Below are 22819 nucleotides of genomic sequence, written 5' to 3' on the forward strand. Positions count from 1 at the left end.
CGACACAAGTATAGAGAGAGAGGAAGAAGAAAAAAAAAGAGAGTTGGGGACTTTCTGTGGTGGTCTTTCTCATCACTAGTCCCTTTGTTTATATGTAAATGGAAAGGGATCCTCTTCGGATCCATTGCCACCTAATTCACCTAGTATGGGATCCGGATTGTTAAAATTTGATCCAACGGTTACAAATAGGGAGCCCCTTTAAAAGCGATAATAACTGTAGCCGTTTGATCAAATTTCAACGCCCTGAATCCCGAACTAGGTGGATTAGATGGAAACGGATCCAGAGAGGATCCCTTTCCTATGTAAATATAGTAGGCTTACTTGACCTACAAATAATAAAATAGTTAATAGGGAAGATCTAAAAGATAATCCTAAACACAACATACTAGAATTTACACAATCACATTCCTAATTAAATTAAAACTGCAACATTTCATTTTTATTTTTTCTCCTCACTTTTTTTTTATTAGTTATTTTCAACTTCTCGAACAACGACCTCACATTACATGGACATTAATCATAGTATGCGTGAGACAATTTTTTTATACTATATTTTATAAACCACATTATGTAACGATTAATTGTTGGATTCATTATGTGATAACTGCAAAACTTAATTTAAATAAATAATCACTCTAGCATCACCTAATTATTATTGTGAATGAGAGATGCTCTACTTTTGGCCACATAATCTTTTGGGTATTTATTACCTTTCAAATTCATGATAGATACTTAACAAGAGAACCGTGTATGTAACATCCACCTAATTTTTGGCATTATTGTTCATCCACCAAACAAAAACCTATATTGTTGGCAAGTTATTGTTCATTCCAACATAATAAACCCTTAAAAATAGAAAATTTCATTTCAATTCCTAAATAAGATTGCTTGTTCAATAATACCGTATGTAAGATTAAAAACTAAAAATAGTCCTTCATGTCAGATTATAGTATTCACGTCACATTTAATCAGTTTTTTAATAAATTTATTGCATTTTTAGTTTCCCTATTTACCCTTATTACTCTCTTAAAACCAATTAGAGAAACAAATATATAATTAATATTTCAAGAATGCTTAATTAACTAGATCCAAATTTAACATGTTCGTTATAACAATAACATTACCATAAACCTCCATGTGTTATTCCAATCAAAGAATCCAGAAAACTTAGAAAGCATGATCAAACAAAAAAAGCCAGAAAACTTAGAAACCAAAAATCTCGTTGTATTCGAAAGAAAGAAGAAAAAGGGGCTTTTAGATGCCAAATGGACGGTGAATCCAGAGATAAAAAAAAAGGAAAAAAAAATACAAATAGAGAAAATAGAATGTGAAATCACAACCTAATTGATCGTACCGAATTAATTGGACATACACTATATATACATAACTGACAGTACCGAATGGATATGACCTAATTGACAGTACCTAAATGATTTTGGTGCATTCATATAGGTACTATGATTTAGGTGCATTCGTATAGGTACCATGGTTTAAGTGGTACTATGATTTATGTGCATTCGACTAGTTTCTATGATTTAAGCACATTAGGACATGGTTTAAGTGCATTCGATTATGTATAATATATGATTTGGCTATTTTTATTTCCTCTATGCTTTGAATGGTGATAATTAATAATTTGAATTAGGTATTTGTTAATTCTTGTAACGTATCACTAATATTTTTTTGAATTATGTTTATCGTTTTAGAAAGTCAGACAATAATCAATACCAAAAAATATGGAGCAAGTTAAAATCAAATATTTAATAGGGGCATTATAGGAACAAAAAAACGCATTAAATATTTAAAAACAAGAAAATATGAATTTTAATATTTATGCTGACATGGAAATTTAGTCAAGGGACTATAATGAATATATAATCTAACATAAGGTTTTAATTGAATTTCAATCTTTATCGAGGATTAAAATGGAGAAAATTGTTCAAACACCCACACACACACAATCCCACCCCCACCCCACCAAAAAAAAAGGCTCATAGTTGGCATTATTATTCAGATGTGACTTCAATACTACGAATATTTTAGCAGTTAAATTCGATTTTAACGTAAAACTAGAGAAGCAGCTAAGAAACGTGATTTCGATCGTGAATTGTGAATAGTGATTTCAGCAGTGAATAGTGTTTTGGAGTCAGAATGGTAGGGAACGACAAGACGAGCAATACTTAATGATTTTTCCCATGATGTAATTGGCCACCATTCTGAAAAGACACGACAAGACGAGCAATACTCATTGGCTTTGCCCATGATGTAAGGTGGTTCTCGGCTTTTTGGAGTCGTTTAAAGGGTTGAAACTTGAAATTACAGTTTTATGCTTTTAAGGATAATTTCGGTATTTTGTAATTTTCGATTTTCTTTCGTTTTTGCAATTATTGAAGAAATATTCTTGGGCGGCGACGTACCCCACGTCCACTTGAGGTGTTATCACAATCCATGATGAATCATCTTCGGGTGCCAGAAACTTGTTCCCATCACACACAAACATGCATATGATCATTGTATAATGTGTAAGTTTAGATTTCAAACTCAAATAAAAAAGGAAGGGGAGTGAGTTAGTTAGTTGATAGCTGACACGACACTTCATTTTTCACTTCGTTCCTTATGATAGTAAATTATAAATGAAAAACCTGGTACAAAATTAAACGCAGAGATTTATACAGTCGATTCTATTTATGAGATAAAATTTTGTTGTTGTTCTGCTCCGGGGCCACTACTTCTGCTTGTGGTTTGATTGAAAGGACCACCACCTACTATCCAATCTCCCACATCCACAATAATCAGATCATATTCAGATGCCACTACTTTCTCCAATATTCTTCCATTTACTCATCGCGTCCCACGCCTTCCAGAATCACTCCATCCGGAACACGGTCCACCCCCACTTCCCCTCTGCTGTAAAATCAACTCATGTTTTGGAGTTGAACGTGAGAGTTTTAGGTACATATATTAATGGAGTTTTGGAAGTTTAGTCCCCACAAGAATCTTGATCATCGGTTTCAGCAACCAGTAGCAGCTGCAGAAGCTGCCTCTTACAACATGAAGAAGGTCTGCAGCTGGAATAATCATACGCATAAGCAGCACCAGCAGCAGCTGCAGCAGCATAAAAATAGTCATGAAAAAGTGAACCCTTCGTCGTCGTCGTCTTCGTCGGAGCTTGATTTAAGAAACATTTCAAAGCTTATCCTTCCTCCCTTGGGTGCTTCGAGTTACAACCAAACTCCTATCCAGTCAAATGGATGGATCGTCTCGCCCATGGATTCAAGATACAGGTAGCTTGTCTTTTCTTTCTGTTTTTTCTTTTTCTTTTTTTCCGCTTTTTCTGGTTTTTTTGGTCGGCTGAAATATGAAGCATGGGTTCGTCAATTTGGTTACGAATCGCACTCCGGTACTGTTACAAAATAATCGGTTTTCAAGTATCTAATCAATTGTTTTGTAAAACTTAGTGTACTAGACCGTATTCATTTATATTAAAAAATCTCTCCTAAACAACAAGATCAAGTAATATTTTACTTAACAAAAATGTTACTCTTACTATATTGTACTTGGATCATCATTTATATCATCTTTTTAATACAAATTTTTCTGAACAATAGTCAACTGTTTAGCATCCAAGCAGTGCCTACGCGGCATTAGACAAGAATTTTTATAGATGAATGAAGAAAATAAAATAAATAAGTGCATGTGTTTATGTACGCATGTATGTTTTTCGAAAAAACAATAGCGATTTATCCATGAATGAACGAGAACGGTTACAAAAGTTGTCACGTAGTTGCATTTTTTAGTGGCCAATTTATGAATGCAGGTGTTGGGAAACATTCATGGTGGTTCTGGTGGCATACTCGGCGTGGGTTTACCCTTTTGAGGTTGCATTTCTTAACACGTCCAAAAGCAGGCCACTCTACATTGCAGACAACGTCGTCGATCTATTTTTTGCCGCAGACATTATCTTGACATTCTTCGTCGCATATGTTGATCCAAGAACGCAGTTACTTGTTCATGAATCTAAAAAAATCGCCATGAGGTTGGTTAATTAATTCATTGGTTGGCTTCTAATTTCATCATTAGTTAATTAAATCCAATAATATATAGTGATGAATTAGAGCATTTTTCAATATTCAGCACAAGTAATAATACAGACTAGAATCCTCACTTTATTTAAAGGGAAAAGGAAAAAAGAAAAGTTGAGAAGGACAGTCTGATATACCAAGTGATATAAACAATTGGTTGATATTTTGTTTTTAAGTTTTCAACTAATTATATTATTATATTTGACACACTAAAAGAATATCTCCATGTTTGCTTCGTTGTATGTTTGAATTTTGAAGAAAGTGATTTTTGCATGACTATTTTTTTCCCTACATAGCTATGTTTATTTCTGATTTTTAAACTAAATAAATTAAGAAATAGAAAAAAAATAAGGAAAACTAATGAAAATGACTTGAAAACTTTGAGTTTTAATGATAATGACAAAATAAAGAGTAAAGTGAATAGTACCATGATTGACTTTTTAGTATAAAAATATGATTTTTCGTTAAAGTGAACAGTACCATAGACTTTTCGTTAAAATTCCCAAAAAAAAAAATCAAAAGTGTGTAGAAGTAGAGAAAAGTGGCGTGAGAAACGCATTTCCAATTTACGAATATGGTTCCTGCACTACATGGATATGATTCTTCCTTATTTCACGTACTCAAAAATTTATGCTTCCATCATGACTTTGGTGAAACTTGGATTGGAAATTTCAATCTGACTTGAAAAAGTCCGATCGAAAATCGAATATTTCCGAAGAATTGGATGAAAACTGAAATGAAGAATTCCAAAAATTTCAAATTTTCATCTGATTTTATTGAAACCTTTCCAAGCTTATTTTCGTACAAAATTCAGAATATTAATCACTAATTGTATGTATATTGTAATAATACATTAATTAAGATTTAACTACAAATGATATAACAAAAAGATGATCAATTAATTCTTAAAATATATACAGGTACCTTTCGACATGGTTTTTGATGGATTTGGCATCAACACTGCCATTTGAGGCACTTTTTTTAGCACTGGGAAAAAACAAATTGAGTGCCTCTTACTCTCTCTTGGGATTGCTCAGATTCTGGCGACTAAGACGAGCAAAGCAACTCTTCACAAGGTTGGTTTTCTGTACATATATATTTGCCTCTGTATATTATATATTTGTGTAATATATATGCATGGTTTAGGATCGGGGGATACATTTTTACACAAGTTTTGTGAGACCTATTTCGTAACTTTTTTCAACAATCTGAATATGTCTTTATTTTAGGTCTTTACTTAAAGATCATATTTATCAGAAATCATCCAAATCTAAAATCATTGATCATTGGATTAAATGGTAGTCATTTTAGTGTGTAAAACCACTCATTTTCTTTGCTACAGATGAATGTTTTAATGGTTTTAGATTTGTGTAAATTTTTGCAATAATAATTTAAAATATAGACCGTTCGAATTGTTGAAAAAAAATTCTGAGAAAATGTGTCCAAAATGTGTCAAAAAATCCTAAGAAAATGTGTCAAAATGTGTGTTAAAAAGCGTGTCTCCTAATCCTGACCATATATATGTGTGTGTAATTATATATATATATATATATATATATATATATATATATATATATATATATAACCTCATCTTAATTCCAGTAAAAATTTGTGACCGAATCACATGCATCATATATCTTCTTTGGCAGACTAGAGAAGGATATCAGGTTTAGCTATTTTTGGGTCAGATGTGCAAGGCTTTTATCTGTAAGTATTTAGCACTTTTTTTTTTTTCCTCTCAAACCTAATCATTTTTACTTAAAGTTTAATCATTTTTTCAAATGAAAATCGAATGCATCCTACAAGTTTTAACATACATAAGTAATAAAATTTAGAAATACAATTAAACACTATACAATATATTGTATAGGTGTTTTAGTAAGAAAACCACCGCAACAAAGCGTCGTTTGATAATTATTTCATTTTTGTTGTGCGAGAAGAAAAATATATTGGGAAGGGGCCAGGGGAGGGATAAAGAAGGGTAGAGCATGGGGTGGGAGTAGGTCTGACAATTTCTTGTACGACCTGTTAACCCAACATGAAACGACAAAAAAATAACAGGTACTCGGTCAATCCATTAACGAGTCGGGTCGTTATTGGGTTCCCTACTAAGAACCTGTTAATAGTTCGGGCCGTTATCATGTTACATGTTAAAAACTCATTAAGATAACAGGTATGACACATAAACGACACGAACACGACCCTATTTGACAGGTCGAGACATTAGGCATGACAATGTCTTGCATGACGTATTAACCAGACACGAAACGTCACAAATCATTAATAAGTCCGGTCATTATCAGGTGACTTGTTAATAAGGTGTTAAGATAACGAGTTTGGCACAACAAGATCCGCTGAGATAACGGGTATAACACAAACACGACAAACACCCCGTTTGCCAGGTCTAGGTGGGTGAGAGGAGGGAGAGTGAAGGAGAATGTATGAAACAAATTGAATGCTATCTTTTCGGGAAAAAAAAAGAATTTAAAATTGTTTTCAGTTTTTGGTTTTTAATTGCATTTTGTGTTTATACCATCCCATACATTTCCTGTCACCATTATTTCTCCGTTTTTGTTCATCTCTCGTTTATTCCGTATGGTTATCCTCAATCAAACGTAAAATCCGAAAAACTAAAGACGAAATAGTTATAAGACGGATTGCCATTCTACAGGTGACAGTGTTTTCAGTACACTGTGCTGGATGCCTGTACTACCTGCTAGCGGATCGATATCCACACCGAGGGAAGACGTGGATTGGAACTGTGTTTCCAAATTTCAGAGAAACATGCCTCTGGATCCGATACATCTCAGCCCTATACTGGTCTATGACCACCATGAGCACCGTCGGCTACGGCGATCTCCATGCAGTTAACACCGTCGAAATGATCTTCATTATTTTCTACATGCTCTTCAACCTTGGCCTCACTGCTTACTTGATCGGCAACATGACCAACTTGGTTGTTGAAGGCACTCGTCGTACCATGGAATTCGTAAGCAACATTAAAATTAGGTCAACGGTTTCATATTTTGTTACTTAAGATCGTACGTAGTTTACTAATCATTGCAATTCAAAGACAAACTTCATTTTGTCAATCTTTTGAAAGCGCATTTGAGGTAAACTATTGTTCTTATATTGCAACGACTAGTAAACTACGTGCCTAAAACAACGGAAATTACATATCGGTTTGAATGATGCTTAATCAATCAATTCGATTAATTGTTGTGCAGAGAAGTAGCATTGAAGCAGCATCAAGTTTTGTGTGCCGGAATCGGTTGCCTCAACGGCTGAGGGACCAAATATTGGCATATATTTGCTTGAGATTTAAGGCGGAGACCTTGAACCAGCAGCAGATGCTTGAACAGTTTCCCAAATCCATTTGCAAAAGCATATGCCAACATCTGTTTTTACCAATTGTGGAAAAAGTGTATCTTTTCAAAGGTGTCTCAAGGGAAACACTTCTGCATCTGGTAGGGTAAATGTAGGTTTTTTTTAGCCAAAATGGTCCTTAGATTAGCATAATTCTTCACCTTGGTCCATGAGAATTAAAATCGATAAAAGTGGTCTATGAGATTGTCTGCGGTCAATTATTTTGGCACGTTTGTAAAAAATCTCCATTAAATTGAGGGTATATTTGTCAAAATTAACTCCTCCACTTGAACTAGTTTCTTCAATTTAACAAAGATTTTTCATAGAATGACTAAAATGATTGACGGTGTATAATCTCAAGGACTACTTCTATCAATATCAGGAACTAAAGTAAGGGGTTATGCCAATCTCATGGACCATTTGGACTAAAAAGCCGTAACTATATGTATATTGCAATTCTAGAAAAAAGACCAATATTTCTTTTCTTGGACAATAAGAAAACACTTTGCAAAAGGAAAACTGATTAAGTGCTAATAATCTTGCATCCTTCTAACTATGTAAGTGCATCGATGGTTGATCAGGTTGTGAATATGAAGGCAGAGTATACGCCTCCCAGAGAAGATGTTCTGCTGCAAAACGAAGCGCCGGAGGATGTTTACATCATTGTTTCTGGAGAAGTGGAAATAATTGATTGTGAGATGGAGAGAGAACGAGTTGTTGGGACTTTGCAATCTGGAGACATGTTTGGAGAAGTTATTGCATTTTGTGGTAGAGAAGTTGGACCTCAAAGCTTTACGTACCGAACCAAAACACTGTCACAGCTCTTGAGAATAAAAACCACTGCCCTAGTAGAAGCAATGCAGACCAAACCACATGACAAAGAACAAATGGTTAAAAACTTCAACCAGGTTAGTGAGCATATATAATTATATATATATGGTATATAATTATCAAGTAAAATATCTTTCTAGAATAAGAAATGAATTAATGACTAAATGTTATATTGCAGCATCACAAAAAGCTTAGGGATCTGAGAGTCGGAGAAATACTGGTTGAGAGTGGAGAGGACGAAGGTGGTGACCCAAAGGCGGCATTCAACGTGTTGACTGCTGCCAGCAAAGGCGATGCCACTCTTCTTGATGAGCTTCTCAAGGCAAAGTTGGATCCCGATATTGGAGACTTCAAGGGAAGAACTCCCCTGGTATACAATGCCTTTCTAGCCTCAAGTACTTAGATTTTCTGATAGTGCCAGACAAAAGCAATTAAAGCACATAATTATAAAAAATAAAAAGTAAAAATCAGGAAGAACAACATTGACAAGATAAACGAGCTAGTTCATCGTTGTAACAGAAGATATTCACAACTATAACAGTAATATGTACACTTTAAGCAATGAGCCTATCTAGCAGTAGCTAAAACAAGTAGCATGATAAAATAGAAGGACAAGATTGATTTAATTGCTCCTTTTAATGCACCTGCAGCACATAGCAGCATCAAAAGGCCACGACGAATGTGTTTTGGTACTCCTGAAGTATGCTTGTAACGTACATGTAAGAGGTAATTAATATACCTCTGTTTTGCTTTACTGTATGTCACTCCTATTTTCTGTTCTTAAACTCAACGTCTTTAAAATCTGTACACGGCAGACACAAATGGTAACACAGCGTTATGGGATGCCATTGCATCTAAGCACCATTCCATATTCCAAAGTCTCTACTATTGCGCTGCCATATCTGATCCATACACCGCTGGCGATCTTCTATGCACTGCCGCCAAGAGAAATGATCTAACCGTAATGGAGGAACTCTTGAAGCAGGGATTAAATGTCGACTCAAAGAATCATCTTGGGATAACAGCCGTACAAATAGCCATGGAAGAAAACAATGCAGACATGGTAAATTTGCTAGTGATGAATGGTGCAGATGTTACCAATGCACAGAACTGTTTATTTCCTTCACAAAGTTTGACCGAAATGCTACAAAAACGAGAGGTTGGACACCGGATTACAGTTCCAGACAGTACAATAAATGAAGTGCCTTTGATGAAGAATGGAGGAGAGCGTAATTCTGGGAGAGAATCCTATGGAGTAAATTGTCCAAGAGTGAGCATATACAGAGGCCATCCTATGGTTAGGAAAACAACATGTTGCAGGGAAGCTGGTAGAGTAATTAGATTGCCTCGTTCCCTAGAGGAACTCCGAAACATTGCAGGTAATTTAATTAACCGTAATCCAGTATCAACTGCTACGTGATTGTGATTCTTCTCAAAACATTGCAGGAAATTGTATATATCATGCTTGATGTTGTTATAAGTGGAAATGGTCCATATGGATGCATGCTTAATATATTTACACAAAATGGAAATATGTTTTTGGCAAATGTACGTTGTATGAGATTCTAATATGTTAATTTGATGATCTTAAACAGGTGTAAAGTTTGGATTTGATTCAGGAAATACATTGGTAACAGATGAAGGAGGAGCGGAAATTGACTCAATAGAAGTGATACGAGATAATGACAAACTTTTCCTGGTTGAACTTGAAGACCCAAAGTCTGTCAAACCCTAAACGAAAGTATCTCTTTAAAGGATTCCAATGGCGAGATTGCGAGCAAGTCGAGTTTATTTCTTATGCACAATGGTGAGATATACATGTGATGATAATGACCAAACAAATGTTTATCAAATGATAATGAGTTATTACTCAAAGAAGATGTATTAAATCAGTTGGAATAAGAACAGAAACTCACAGTGGGTGTCACATCCCAGTCCTCATGGTAAGATATTGTCCGCTTTGGGTCACGCCCTCATGGATTTGTTCTTGGGCTTCCACCCAAAACGCGTCTCACTATAGGGAGGTGGGCATGTACATATAAGGCACATCACATCCTCTTCCCCGGGCGATGTGGAATCTTACAGTGGGTGCGTCAACTTAAGAACCAGCTTGAATGACAGTTGAATTTGAGAAATGTTTCCAGTCATGCATGAATAGGGGTAGTAGTGTGTTTACTACAAGTAGTGTCTTTCTGTTATGCACACCGGCAGAACCACCGTCAGATAAGCAATGCACGGCAGTGGCAGGGCAGTTAGAAGGCTTCCATTCAGATTCAACATTACTCTTCACCGTTAATAATCGATGCTGAGTAGAACAAGCTTACCAGTCCCAGACAACTGATGTTTACAGAGTATAACTAAAAGAGGGGTGCTGTCCAAAATGCCAATCCAAATAGGATGATACTTACTTTCCAGCAGCAAAAGCATAGCCAGTTTCTAACGTAATATTCGAGCCACTTGAATTTTCCACCGAAGCTTCCTTGCTTCATCTGTATATCCCGTACTACGAAGATCATCAAGGACAGCTCGTTGGGTAGCCCTGAGTATTTTCTTGCCAACTCTTAAATATTTCATCATAAGCTTGGATGCACAACGGAACCTCCCCGCCTTGCAAAGATTGTGCACAAAGGAAGTGTAGGTAAAAGAATCTTTAGTCTCCATCGATTTGTACAATTCCATCGCACGATCAATTTGACCAGCTTTACACAAGCCATCAATCATGCAGTTGAGGGCAACCAAGATTTCCCGGAAGCCCATCGTTTTCATATACTGTAAATGTTGTTCAGCGCCGATAATATTACCAACCTTACACAATCCATCAATTATAATTTTGTGTGGGTATACTTGTCACACACCAGACCTCCATTCTCTTTTTCATCCATCAACTTACCTTCTTTACAATACATATTAAGTAAAGTGTTATACGCCGATAAATCGAGTTCATCGCCATTCCTCATTGTCTGTTCCATGCAAGCATTTGCCTCTTCTATCCTCCCAGTCTTAACTAAAGCAGCAACGACTGTGCAGTATGCAAAGCCATCAAAAACATACCCTTTACTCCTCATCTCTGACATAATCTCAAGCCCTTCGTCATACTGCTTAAACTTAAAGCAGCATTTCATAAACTGTAGTGTAGGTTATGGCATTTGGCTCATATCCTGATTCCCCCAGTTCCTTTAGCAATTTCCTTGCTTGCCCCAATCTGCGCGCCTTGCATAGCCCGTGGATAAGAATATTGTATGTCACTAACTGGGGAACAGATCCACGACGTTGCAAATTCCTAAATAACATAAGAGCATTATCAATGTATTCATTTTTACAAAGGCCATTGATCATTGTGTTGAACGTAGCCGGGTGGGACTGAGATTGGTAAGTAAAATGTCCTGAAATACTCTGTTGGCTTCATCAGGTTTTCCTAACTTAAAAGAAACAATGCATCAGAATATTGTAACTCCATAAATTAGGATGTATGCCGGCTCGTAACGTTTCCTCAAACAGATCCAGTGATTGTGATAACAAACAATTCCTGGTGGCGCCGGATAACAAAGAATTGTATGTAATGACATATGGACTAATCCTGGCCTCTTTCATTCTATGAACAACAGAATAAGCTGCATCTAAGCTAACAAACCGAGAATAGGCACTAAGCAAAGTATTGTAAGTTACCACGTCTGGAATCACCCCTAATCTTATGCCGTCAGTTATAACGGCTTCTGCTCTCTCCAGTAGCCGGGCCTTACAAGAAGCGCATATGTTCAACTAATCCACAAAGGCTTTTTAGCTAAAATGGTCCTGAGATTTTCATAACATATCACTTTGGTTCCTGAGATTGAAAATCAATAGAAATAGTCCCTGACATTGTTCACCATATATTATTTTGATTTTTCCGTTAAGTGTCTCGGAGCTCTTAACTGGAAGTTTGGGCAATTTTCAAATCTTCGTAACTCAATCATTTCTTAACCAAATTCGACCCATAATATATCAAAATAAACATAAGAAAGTGTAGAACAAGATTATACCATTTGGAAGCCCAATGGTTACTGGAGATGACCGTAAACTAGCCTGAAAGGTGACTGATTCGAGGGAAAACTGGAAAACTCGCCGAAAACTGGTTCAAGTTTAAACGTTTATAACTTCTTCAATACTCAACAAAATCGAGTGATTCATAAACAAAAACCATACTTCTCGATGAGAGGAAGAGAATGGTACCTTTCTCGACGCTAATTCACCTTGGTTTGGCCGGAAAGTGGCTCGAAAATTGATATCTTGGTCTCAAGTTAGCCACTTTCGAGCCATTTTTCAGCCAAACCATGATGAGTTAGCCATCGAGGGAGGTACCATTCTCTTCGTCTCATCGAGAAGTTTTTTAAATCACTCGATTTCATTAAGTTTTGAAGAAGTTATGAATATTTAAAGTTTACCTAGTTTCCCTGCGAATTTTCCAGTTTTCTCTCAGACCAATCATCTTTCAGGATATTTTATGGCCATTTTCGGCAACCATTGGGCTTTTAAATAGGTATAATCTTGTTTTACACTTTCCTATCTTCATTTTGATATATTATGGGTCAAATTTGGTTAAGAAACGATTAAGTTACGAAGCTTTGAAAATTGCCCAAACTTCTGACCAAGAGCTTCTGGATACTTAACAGAGTCTTTAATGGAATGACCAAAATAATGAATGGTGGACAATCTCAGAGACCATTCCTATTAATTTTCAATCTCAAAAACCAAAGTGATCAATTATGCAAATCTGAAAGATTATTTTGACTAAAAAGTCATCTAGAAACTATCATTTACATCAGACATAATGGCTTCCTACGAGAAACCCAAACCTGCAATACGTCAAAATACGACGTGTCAACATACACTCCTTCTTCTTATCAGTACAAAACCAAATATTGTATAAGAAAACATGTAAATCTTGAAGCTTTGTTCCCCTTAAAACCGACATCAGTGGATATAATCGTAAAGGGGTAATGCTAATACAGTGGCAGCCGTTAATGAAACCACTCCCCCTCCGATGTATTCACAACTGTGGAGGGGAAACTTTTACTCAATAAGTTTTTGAATTAGGAATCTAAACCAATATCGGCTGTGATAACAAGTACCGCAGGCAAAAAAGTTCACGAGCTAGAAAAAAATTTGAGAGTTTTAACGAAACACTTCATGTACTGTTCATTTTAACGAAAAATGATAATTTTATTCTAAAAAAATCACTCATGGTACTATTCACTTAAAGCGCATTTTTGTTATTTTAATTAAAACTCAAAGTTTTCAAATCATTTTCATTATTTTTTCTAAGAAATTTTTAGGCAATAATAACATTACGAAGTGATTAACTCATACTAAATAAAAATCTAAACTGATAATGTTTTCATTCGATTGCATAACATCCTCATCAACAATGTCATACGAAATGTGACTCTCAAATCATTTATCAACTGATCTCCCATTGCTTTGTACAATCCATTATTCATCGTGTTTTGTTGCAGAATATTGTGTATGGATAGTTTTTTTTTTAATTTTAAATACAGGGTTTGTTTGGAACTACTTTTAAAATGAAAGGGGTTTTAAAAAAAATAATTTTAGAATCCAAAAATACGCTAGTTATCTTCTTCTTGCATAAAATCATAACATTTTTATAATTTATTTGTATTTTTACTAAAAATTTATTCTAAAAATATTCTCATCAAAAACATTTTTAACTATTTTAAAGCAAGTACAATGGAAAGATACACAACACCAACTCGAAAGCAACTCAACAGCAAAAAGTGCTTTCGCATAGTGGAGTCTATTGCCGAGTCACAGTAGGTATTGTCTGTCTCCGAATATACGGAGTTCTAAAAGACGATTGCTTTGATCCAAACAGAGAATCCAGACAAACTCGAAGAGTAAATTTACAATTCACAGCTCCACAGCAGACAAGGGGGAGGGAGAGAGAGTAGCCGGTGAGAAATCCGAATCCAAAAAATGGAGGTGGACCAAAACAAGAGGCGGCTTGGTTTCCTCCAATTAGGAGTTTCAGTGGGAGGAGCGGGAGCAGGAGAGGGAGGGATGGCTGGATGCAGGAGACGCTCCTACTCTTGGTCGAGGCGCTGAACACGGTAGCAAGCTGAAGCGCTGAAGTTTTTTTTTTTTTTTTTTTTTTTTCCATTTTTTATTTATATTTATTTTTTAAACATTTTCTTCTTACTGCCCAGTGTAACAGTACGATAATATTTTTTTTTATTTGTAAGTAAGAGATTTTAAGTTCAAACCTTTAGCTTAACCGAATCTTCCCTAGATCTTAATTAAAAATGTCGATATATATAAAAAACAATTTTTTTTTTCTTCTTTGGGTATGGGATAGGCTACCCAGTAGGTTTTTTTATTTTTATTTTTTGGGGTAAAATACCAGTAGGTTTTTTTTAACAGCATAGTTCAGTAATGGCAAATCTATTAATTTGCTGTATTTAGCAAATGTCTCCAATAATCCACCAATCACGTACCGTACCTAAATTAATTTACATAATATTTTTTTTTATCATTTCTGTAAAGTGGATCCCATAATATAATATTAAAGCAATTTGAGAGAGGATCCTCATTAGATTCTTTTTGTGATGATCTCGGAGATCCTCGAATTACATCTGTTCATCGTACATCGTACGATCAGTTTTCGTCAGATACTATTTATATTCAATTTTAAATAAAAAATTAACAATGATTTATGATCGTATAATGTACAATAAATGAATATGATTTGAGGATTCTCAGAATGATTACAAAAAGAATCTGGTGAGGATCCCCACTCAAATAATTTAACTCATGCTCAGATGTCAAATAAAATTTCACAATCTAAAAATTTAACATTTTCATTTTCATTAGAGATGCTCTTCCGTGAGTTCAAATCTTTTGCATTAGGTGTTAATATTTAATAATAAAAAAAATTAAAATCGACATAGTAAAATGATGAAATTAACAAAAAAATATCATAAATCTCCCTTAACAACACACGTAACAAAATTAGTAGAATTAAAGCAATGTAAAGTGAATTTTGAGTTTTATATAGTAAAATGACGAATTTTGAGTTTCAGATAGCAAAATCGGATCATAAAATCGAGTTCTAGCCTTCTAGGTGGCAAAGTAGATTGAATTTTTAATTTTGAAAAGTAAAGTAGTAACTTTTGAGTTATAATCCCAAAAAGATATTAAAACTGAGTCTTTGTTTTTTTGGTTAGGACATGCCGACATGGTTTGTATGTGTGACCGACATGGTGCAAAAGGATTTTCTCTGGATCCCATTTACCAAATTCTCTTAATCCATGAATCTTTAAAATTTGATTTAAGAGCTATAAATGAAAAGTATTTTAAAAATTATAATAATTTTAACTGTTAAATCAAATTTTAAAAACTCGAAGTAATAGATTGAGATAATTTGATGGTAGATCCGGAGCAAATCTCTTTCCCGACATGGTATGTCCATGCACATCGGTTGGGGCCAGATATGACGTGTGAAAGACCCGGATTGTTCGCGATAATTCAATTACATTACACACATTCATTCTCTTTACGCTTCTCGTCTCATCTCATCACTCCTGCGAAAATAAATAAATAAATAACTAAATATTATAAATATTAAATTCCCGGTCCAAACGGTCCCCAAACCCAAACCAGGCTCTCGACAGAAAGTTTCGAATTCGAATTTCAAATTGCCGAAACGAAACTCCGAGCTGAGATCGTTCGCGACCTTTCACTTTCTGTTAATTCATTCATTTAATCAAATTATTGATTGATTGATTCGTGCGAATTCGAAATTCATACTCTCTACGACGTCGTGCTGATTGATCAACAACTTTCACGACGACGAGACATGGTGGGGGGCGGCGGTATAGCCATGGATTTTCCGGCCGAAGAGACGGCGTCGTCCTTCTCTTCGCCTCCGAGACTTCCCACGAGGCTCAGACGGAGGCTCAGCCTTGTCGACTCAAACAAGACTCCAACCACCGCCGAACAGATTCAGACCAAGCTAAGACTCGCCGATCTTCGCCGTCAGGTCCCTCTCTCTCTCTATTTTTACTATTCATTTCTTAAATTTGTTTTTTCCTCGAAATTTTTGTTCTTGAATTTGTGGTTTTCTGTTTGTTTACTGAGAAAATTTTGATGATAATTTGGAACGGGAAAATTCAATGACTGAACTGAGACATATACTTCAGTTAATTAGCTTTTAATTTTAATTTTAGATAGGTGGTGCTGTTAAATTTTCATACTTTTTTTATGAACTTTTTGGTTCCAGATTTTGAGATGATATTCAAATTTATTTGTTCTCCTTTTGTTTCCTTGTACAATCTTTGTGATCGGAATTGAACGGAAAAGGGTTTTGCTTATAATTTTCATATATCAAAAACACCTTGTGAATTTTGATACAGTTTTTTTTTTTTTTTTTTTGAGAAAATTTAGTTTTACGGACATTAGGTTGTTTATACCTTCCATTTAAAGCGTGTTGAGTTTGCTTGTGTTAGTTAAGTTTGTTTGAAATCTGGGTTTTCTTCCTTTTCACATGGGTGTCTCTGTTTTTAAGTTTGGAACAAGTAACAGTAATTTTTTTTTTTTTTTTGTAAGCTAATGTTCTCTTTTTCCCTCTTTGATACTTCCATAAACATATGTGTGTGTCTGTGTTCGTGCGCGCGTGCGTATATATATTGTGTTTTGGTAATTGTATTTTCTTGTCAAACTCTATGTTTTGTGGCATAAAATTTTCTTAATTCCTTTCTTAAGCGCGCTAGTGTTTGTATCTAGTTTTTAACCTGAATTCTGACTTTTTGAATTTCATTAACTGGTTTGAGTACAGGAACACTATGAAAAGTTGTCAAGCAAGGCACGAGCAAAGCCGAGGAATCCCTCAAGATCTTCATCTGAAGGGGAAGACCTTAGCCAGCGCCTAGAAGCCAAGCTACAAGCTGCTGAGAAGAAAAGGTAACACTTCAGTTTATATAGTTTAAGAAGCTCATCCTTCTCTGATGTTGTTGGCTTAGAATGATGCTTAATTTCACCGTCCAATGTTTTCATGGTCCACAACGTTTTGAATAGTCCCTCTTCGTACTGAAGGATTTCAACATTAAACATTTTATTGATGTGGTTGCTCATACAAATTCACTCTTCCAGTTTATTCCTTTCATGATTGAAAATATTCTTTTTGAATCTCACCAGAAAGCAAACACGAGGGACTCTCTCAGACACATCTATTCGGACCCTTTTTTCAATTGATTTTTATCCTGAACGGTGAATTGTTTCTTTTGTAAAGTTGGGCTCTTTTCTTTATCCCTATTAAGTTATGACTTGGACCAAAGCTAGACTATCCATTAGTTGACCATGCTTCCTCCAGTCCCTAGGTCCTGATTAATCTTGTCATTCTGTTGCTTTTTGTTGAAGTAACAGGTTGAGCATTCTCGAAAATGCTCAAATGCGCTTGGCTAAATTGGACGAATTGCGGCAAGCAGCTAAAAGTGGGGTAGAAATGCGTGTTGAAAAGGAACGTCAAAAGCTTGGCTCGAAAGTGGAATCACGTTTTCAGCAGGCAGAGGCAAATAGAATGCTCTTGCTCAAAGCTTATAGACAAAGAAGGGCTACTTTGAAGGAAAGAACATCTCAGTCATTATTGCGGAAAATGGCTTGGGAGAAGAAGTACAAGGAGCGTGTACGTGCTGCAATTAGCCAAAAACGGGCAGCTGCTGAAAAAAAGCGATTGGCACTTTTGGAAGCAGAGAAGAATAGGGCATGTGCAAGGATGTTGCAAGTGCAAAGAGTGACCAAGTCTGTCTCTCATCAACGTGAGATTGAAAGGAGGGTAAAAAGGGAGCAGTTAGAAGACCGGTTGCAAAGGGTATGCATTTCTTTTGAAGTTACACAATCACAATTTATTTCTCAGTTCCACTGGTGGCTTTTTGCGGTTGTTCTAGAGTGATGCAAAGAAAGAATCTTCCCTAATAAACTTTTAATTTTTGGTTTTATATTTAGGCAAAGAGGCAAAGAGCAGAGTATCTAAGGCAAAGAGGAAAGCTACAGATATCTTTTCAAGTGAGTTGGAATAGGATGCACGAGGAGGCTGATCTCCTTTCCAGAAAGTTAGCAAGGTATGCATCCTTTGAAATGCTGATTTCAGAGAGTTTTCCCTGTTTGGTTAAACCTTCCTTTGTCTGTGTCAAAGCCTTGTTCTGGTATTTCCCAGTAGATGTTTGGTATTCCTTATTGTGTTTGGTTGTGTACCAGAGTCGGTCGTATTTTTTTCGGTGGTTGTGAAGATTAGATTAAGTTTCACCTGTTTCTATGCCAGTGAAAATTATTAGCTTGTAAAATGCTATTATCTACGGCGTTGTTATTGTAACATGCTCTTATCCTATTCTTCACCTTAGTTTAAACTACAACTTTCAGCCTAAATTTGTGTTGATGTTTTAATAGGTGTTGGAGGCGTTTCCTCATGCTAAGGAGAACTACACTTGCTTTGGCAAAAGATTATGATGCCTTGAAAATTAATGAAAAGACTGTCAAGTCGATGCCGTTTGAGCAGCTCGCAATTTTGATTGAATCAACTAATACCCTTCAGACTTTGAAAGCTCTTCTTGACAGGCTTGAGATCCGGTTAAAAGTTTCCAGGACTGTTGCCTCAATAAATTATCCATCCAGCTTTGATAACATAGATCACCTTCTCAAACGAGTTGCTTCCCCAAGAAAGAGGACTACACCAAGGACATCTTTAAGGAGCAGAGATGCAAAGAAAGAATCTTCCATCTGGGACGCGGCTAGAAATTCTGTTAAATTATCAAGGTATCCGATGAGAGTGGTGCTTTGTGCTTACATGATTTTGGGTCATCCAGATGCGGTTTTCAGTGGTAGCGGAGAGCCTGAAATTTCTCTGGCCAAATCTGCAGAAGAGTTTGTTAGACAGTTTGAGTTACTACTAAAGGTTATATTGGACGGCCCTGTACAGAGTTCTGATGAAGAGTCTGATTCCGCATTGCCCAAACATTTGACCTTCAGATCTCAGCTTGGAGCCTTTGATAAAGCATGGTGCTCCTACTTGAATTGTTTTGTGGGTTGGAAGGTTAAGGATGCTCAGTTATTAGTGGAAGATTTAGTGAGAGCAGCGTGCCATTTAGAGCTCTCCATGATTCAAACTTGCAAGATGACTCCGCAAGGAGAGAGTGGTGATCTTACTCATGATGTGAAGGCTATTCAGAAACAGGTACGTTAGTTGTATATTGACTTATGCATAGGGGAAAGAAGACAAAAGAAACTGGCACACCCTCCTCTCTATTTTAGGTTTTACTTTCCGTGATAAACTAATGTGTTTCCACACCTCTCTCTTTCCGTTTTCTACTTATTTTTGTTGCTTGCTTGTGAACTTACTTGTTTTCACTTACAAATCATTATGAGTTTGTATGGGAAAACATACATGTCATGGTTATGGTCTGTGAACTTTCTGAAAAGTGAAAGGCATTCTTGTTAACTTTCATCTCTTTCAGTGATTGGGGCCATTTTTTCTATAATTTCTCAGTAAAAGAATAAGCTAAATATTGACTAGTTTTACAAATGTACTTTGTAGGAATTGTTCAACTTTGTCTTCATTTTTTTTTTTTTCTTTTTTTGAAAATCTAGCAGTGTCTTTGTGTTGACTTATTGATTGACATTTTGAGTTACCTGTTGGCGTAGGTTACTGAAGACCAAAAGTTACTGAGGGAAAAAGTGCAGCACCTAGGTGGAGATGCTGGGATCGAGCGTATGAAATCTGCTATATCCGAAACACGGTTAAAATACTTTCAAGCAAAGGAAAATGGAAGCCCGTCGGGGTTGCAGCAGGTCACACACATTACTTCTCCAAGTCCCCCTAGTTCACCACTCAGTCCTTCTGCTAGTGCAGATAAGAGAAGTGATTCAGGTCGTGTAGTCCGATCCTTATTTAGGGAAGATGATACTGCCCATCATGGAGTTGTGTCCTCTGCTCCAAAAACCAATTTGGATCAGCAGCTTGGATCTTCTTCACAAAAGTTGGTCACAGAGAATGAATTGATTGTGAATGAGTTTCTCCATGAGCAAAAGCAGGCTTTTGCCGATATTTTTAATGTTAATGACGAAGATCCAAACAATGTCCAGGTTTGTGCATTTTCATATTTATAAATGGTGGTTTTAACTTAAAGATGTAATTCTTATTGTTTTGGATGTTGACAGGCTCACAATTAATGCTTTTTCATCTATTTATGGTGGTCATATTTTGAAAATAAAATTTAGTTTGTTGTTATACATGTTTTTACTGATGATGAGCTAGAAATTTTAGCACTTGTCTGACTGGTAGTATTATATTTTCCAGTCAAAGATTAGACAGACAATGGAGAAGGCTTTCTGGGATGGCATAATTGAATCTGTAAAACAGGACGAGCCCAACTATGACAGAATAATTCAACTCATGATGGAGGTGAGGGATGAAATCTGCGAGATGGCTCCACAGAGCTGGAAGCAAGAGATTTTTGAAGCTATTGATGTGGATATTCTCTCTCAGGTAGCAGCACCATTAATTTTCTTCTGCGACATTACCTTCGTATGCATGTATGGAAAATTAAATTCTTTTCTTTTCCTTAGGTTTTAAAGTCCGGTAACCTGGACATTGATTACCTGGGAAAGATCCTAGAGTTTTCATTGGTCACATTGCGAAGGCTCTCCTCTCCAGCGAATGATGATGAAATGTTGGCCACATACCAGAGTTTAAGGAAAGAACTAAATGAGATATGTCAAACCGGGGACGATTCCAGCTGCTCAAGTGTCCTGGCAATGGTCAAGGGCCTGCGTTTTGTTCTAGAGCAGATTCAGGTATGTCTCTAGTTTTAGTTGTACATCTGAAAAAGGTTTCACATAATGTCTTTTATTGAAGTATTGGTGTTGTAAGCGTATTTTGTAGTAGTATTTGCGAATTGTTGCATGAGAATCGAAAATGTTTTCAGTGTATTTGATAGTTACCTTTTTTATCCCAAAACACAGTATTTTAAACACTTCTGTTAAAGTTCTTTTTAGTCAATGGATTCAAGTGTCATAATGTAGTTTGAAATACCGAAGATTCCCCCAGAGTGATGTAATGTTGAATTCTGTAACAGGTGCTTAAACGAGAGATTAGCAAAGCACGTATAAGACTTATGGAACCTTTGTTAAAGGGGCCAACTGGTGTGCAGTACCTGAGAAAAGCTTTTGCCGATCGCCATGGATCTCCCTGTGATGCCAATACCTCTCTACCACTTACAGCACAGTGGCTTTCAACAGTGTGGGATTGCAAAGATCAGGAGTGGCAAGAACATACAATCTCTTGCTCAACTCTGACGAGCGGCGATAATCCATCTCAGGGGTTTGTTCCTATCACCTCCCTTAGAAGCGGTGGAAGCTTTCTGGTGAAAGCAAATTCTCCTTCTACTTCTGCTGCTACTAATAGCACAGGTTTGAGAACGGAAATTACATTTTGTAAATTTTCATTTTTTTTTAAGGGGATGTTTGTAATCGCAAGGTGGGTTCCGTGTTTCTTTGTTTGATATGTGTTTGTTTCTCTTGGACCAGGTATTCAACAACCGGAATGTAAGGGAGAAACAGTTGATTTGTTGGTGAGGATTGGTTTGTTGAAGTTGGTAAGCGGAGTGTCTGGTCTGACTGAAGAAGCTCTGCCTGAGACTCTCAAGCTTAACTGTTCTCGGCTGAGGGCTGTTCAGGCCCAAATTCAGAAAATTATTGTTACTTCCGTAAGGTAACTCGGTGTGCGCGCTCTCAGATTTACTTCCTATACGATTTAAAGTTTCAGTTGTCTTTGCCTTGACCTTGAGTGACTATATCATAGCTTTCTAATCCTTGATGAATTTATGCAAACGCAGCGTTCTTATTTGCCGGCAAACCCTTCTAGGTGAGAGGATGGTAACCAGCCCCACAGACATGGAACGCATATTATCAAAATGCACCAAGCGACTTCTGGGGACCTTGGGCAGTGCTGAAGATGCAGGCATGGAGGAAATTGTTGAATCAATTAGTGACTTCTTGATCGACAGCAATGAAGTTGCAGACAGCGAGAAGCTTCAATCGAGGAAGGCGGTTATCACGAGCATGTTGGGAAAGAGCTTGCAAGCTGAGGATCCCGTGTTTAAAAGGGTTTCTTCTGCTGTTTACACGGCTGCAAGGGGAGTTGTTCTTGGCGGGAGCGGACCCCTAGGAAGAAAGTTAGCAGAAACAGCGCTCCGGCAAGTTGGAGCTGTGGCGCTGACCGACAGCTTGGTGGAAGCTGCGGAGGTTTTAGTGGTGGCAGCCACCGTATCAGTAAGTGTTCATGGTCCTTGGTATGTACATCTGACTGAGAACATGTGAAGGGTTTGTGTTTGTTTGAAGATAGTAACGACGTCGTACAGAAGAAATAAGTAAAATACATGTATATAGTGTGTGTGGATTGTATGTAGCTGTGTAGTTGTAAGGTATGGATTTTTTATTAATTCTTTCATGTAATAAAAAATAGAGCACAATTTATTTTGACTGAGTGTCTGAATTGT

General features: G+C 36.4%; 2 protein-coding genes and 1 pseudogene across 2 annotated transcripts; 2 read left to right on the forward strand and 1 right to left on the reverse strand.

Annotated features, from left to right (window-relative positions):
• The first annotated feature begins 2668 nt into the window (after window positions 1-2668).
• On the forward strand, window positions 2669-10150 carry LOC137717596 (potassium channel AKT2/3). Its single transcript, XM_068457009.1, has 11 exons — window positions 2669-3284; window positions 3818-4036; window positions 5003-5158; window positions 5732-5789; window positions 6754-7071; window positions 7310-7549; window positions 8030-8356; window positions 8458-8649; window positions 8930-9005; window positions 9095-9658; window positions 9875-10150. Exons 1-11 carry the CDS (start codon window positions 2965-2967, stop codon window positions 10012-10014), a joined length of 2610 nt encoding a protein of 869 aa, XP_068313110.1. The 5' UTR covers window positions 2669-2964; the 3' UTR covers window positions 10015-10150.
• Window positions 10151-10375: 225 nt separating this feature from the next.
• Window positions 10376-12148, reverse strand: LOC137717217 (pentatricopeptide repeat-containing protein At5g46680-like; annotated as a pseudogene).
• Window positions 12149-15919: 3771 nt separating this feature from the next.
• LOC137717314 (uncharacterized) lies at window positions 15920-22800 on the forward strand. The gene is made up of 11 exons (XM_068456625.1): window positions 15920-16311; window positions 17107-17231; window positions 17694-18138; window positions 18273-18388; window positions 18714-19497; window positions 19965-20405; window positions 20620-20808; window positions 20889-21116; window positions 21398-21731; window positions 21849-22032; window positions 22157-22800. Exons 1-11 carry the CDS (start codon window positions 16129-16131, stop codon window positions 22638-22640), a joined length of 3513 nt encoding a protein of 1170 aa, XP_068312726.1. The 5' UTR covers window positions 15920-16128; the 3' UTR covers window positions 22641-22800.
• The last annotated feature ends 19 nt before the right edge of the window (window positions 22801-22819 follow it).

Source organism: Pyrus communis, chromosome 15 (genome assembly GCF_963583255.1).
Source record: "Pyrus communis chromosome 15, drPyrComm1.1, whole genome shotgun sequence".
In the NCBI taxonomy this organism is placed as follows: Eukaryota; Viridiplantae; Streptophyta; class Magnoliopsida; order Rosales; family Rosaceae; genus Pyrus; species Pyrus communis.

Bases quoted from the DNA above. Each gene is read 5' to 3' on its own strand.
- LOC137717596 (XM_068457009.1), top strand. From the start codon at position 2,965: ATGGAGTTTTGGAAGTTTAGTCCCCACAAGAATCTTGATCATCGGTTT. The intron at 4,037-5,002 runs GTTGGTTAATTA...AAATATATACAG, and splicing joins TCTAAAAAAATCGCCATGAG to GTACCTTTCGACATGGTTTT. The intron at 7,072-7,309 runs GTAAGCAACATT...ATTGTTGTGCAG, and splicing joins CTCGTCGTACCATGGAATTC to AGAAGTAGCATTGAAGCAGC.
- LOC137717314 (XM_068456625.1), top strand. From the start codon at position 16,129: ATGGTGGGGGGCGGCGGTATAGCCATGGATTTTCCGGCCGAAGAGACG. The intron at 16,312-17,106 runs GTCCCTCTCTCT...GTTTGAGTACAG, and splicing joins TCGCCGATCTTCGCCGTCAG to GAACACTATGAAAAGTTGTC. The intron at 18,389-18,713 runs GTATGCATCCTT...ATGTTTTAATAG, and splicing joins CTTTCCAGAAAGTTAGCAAG to GTGTTGGAGGCGTTTCCTCA.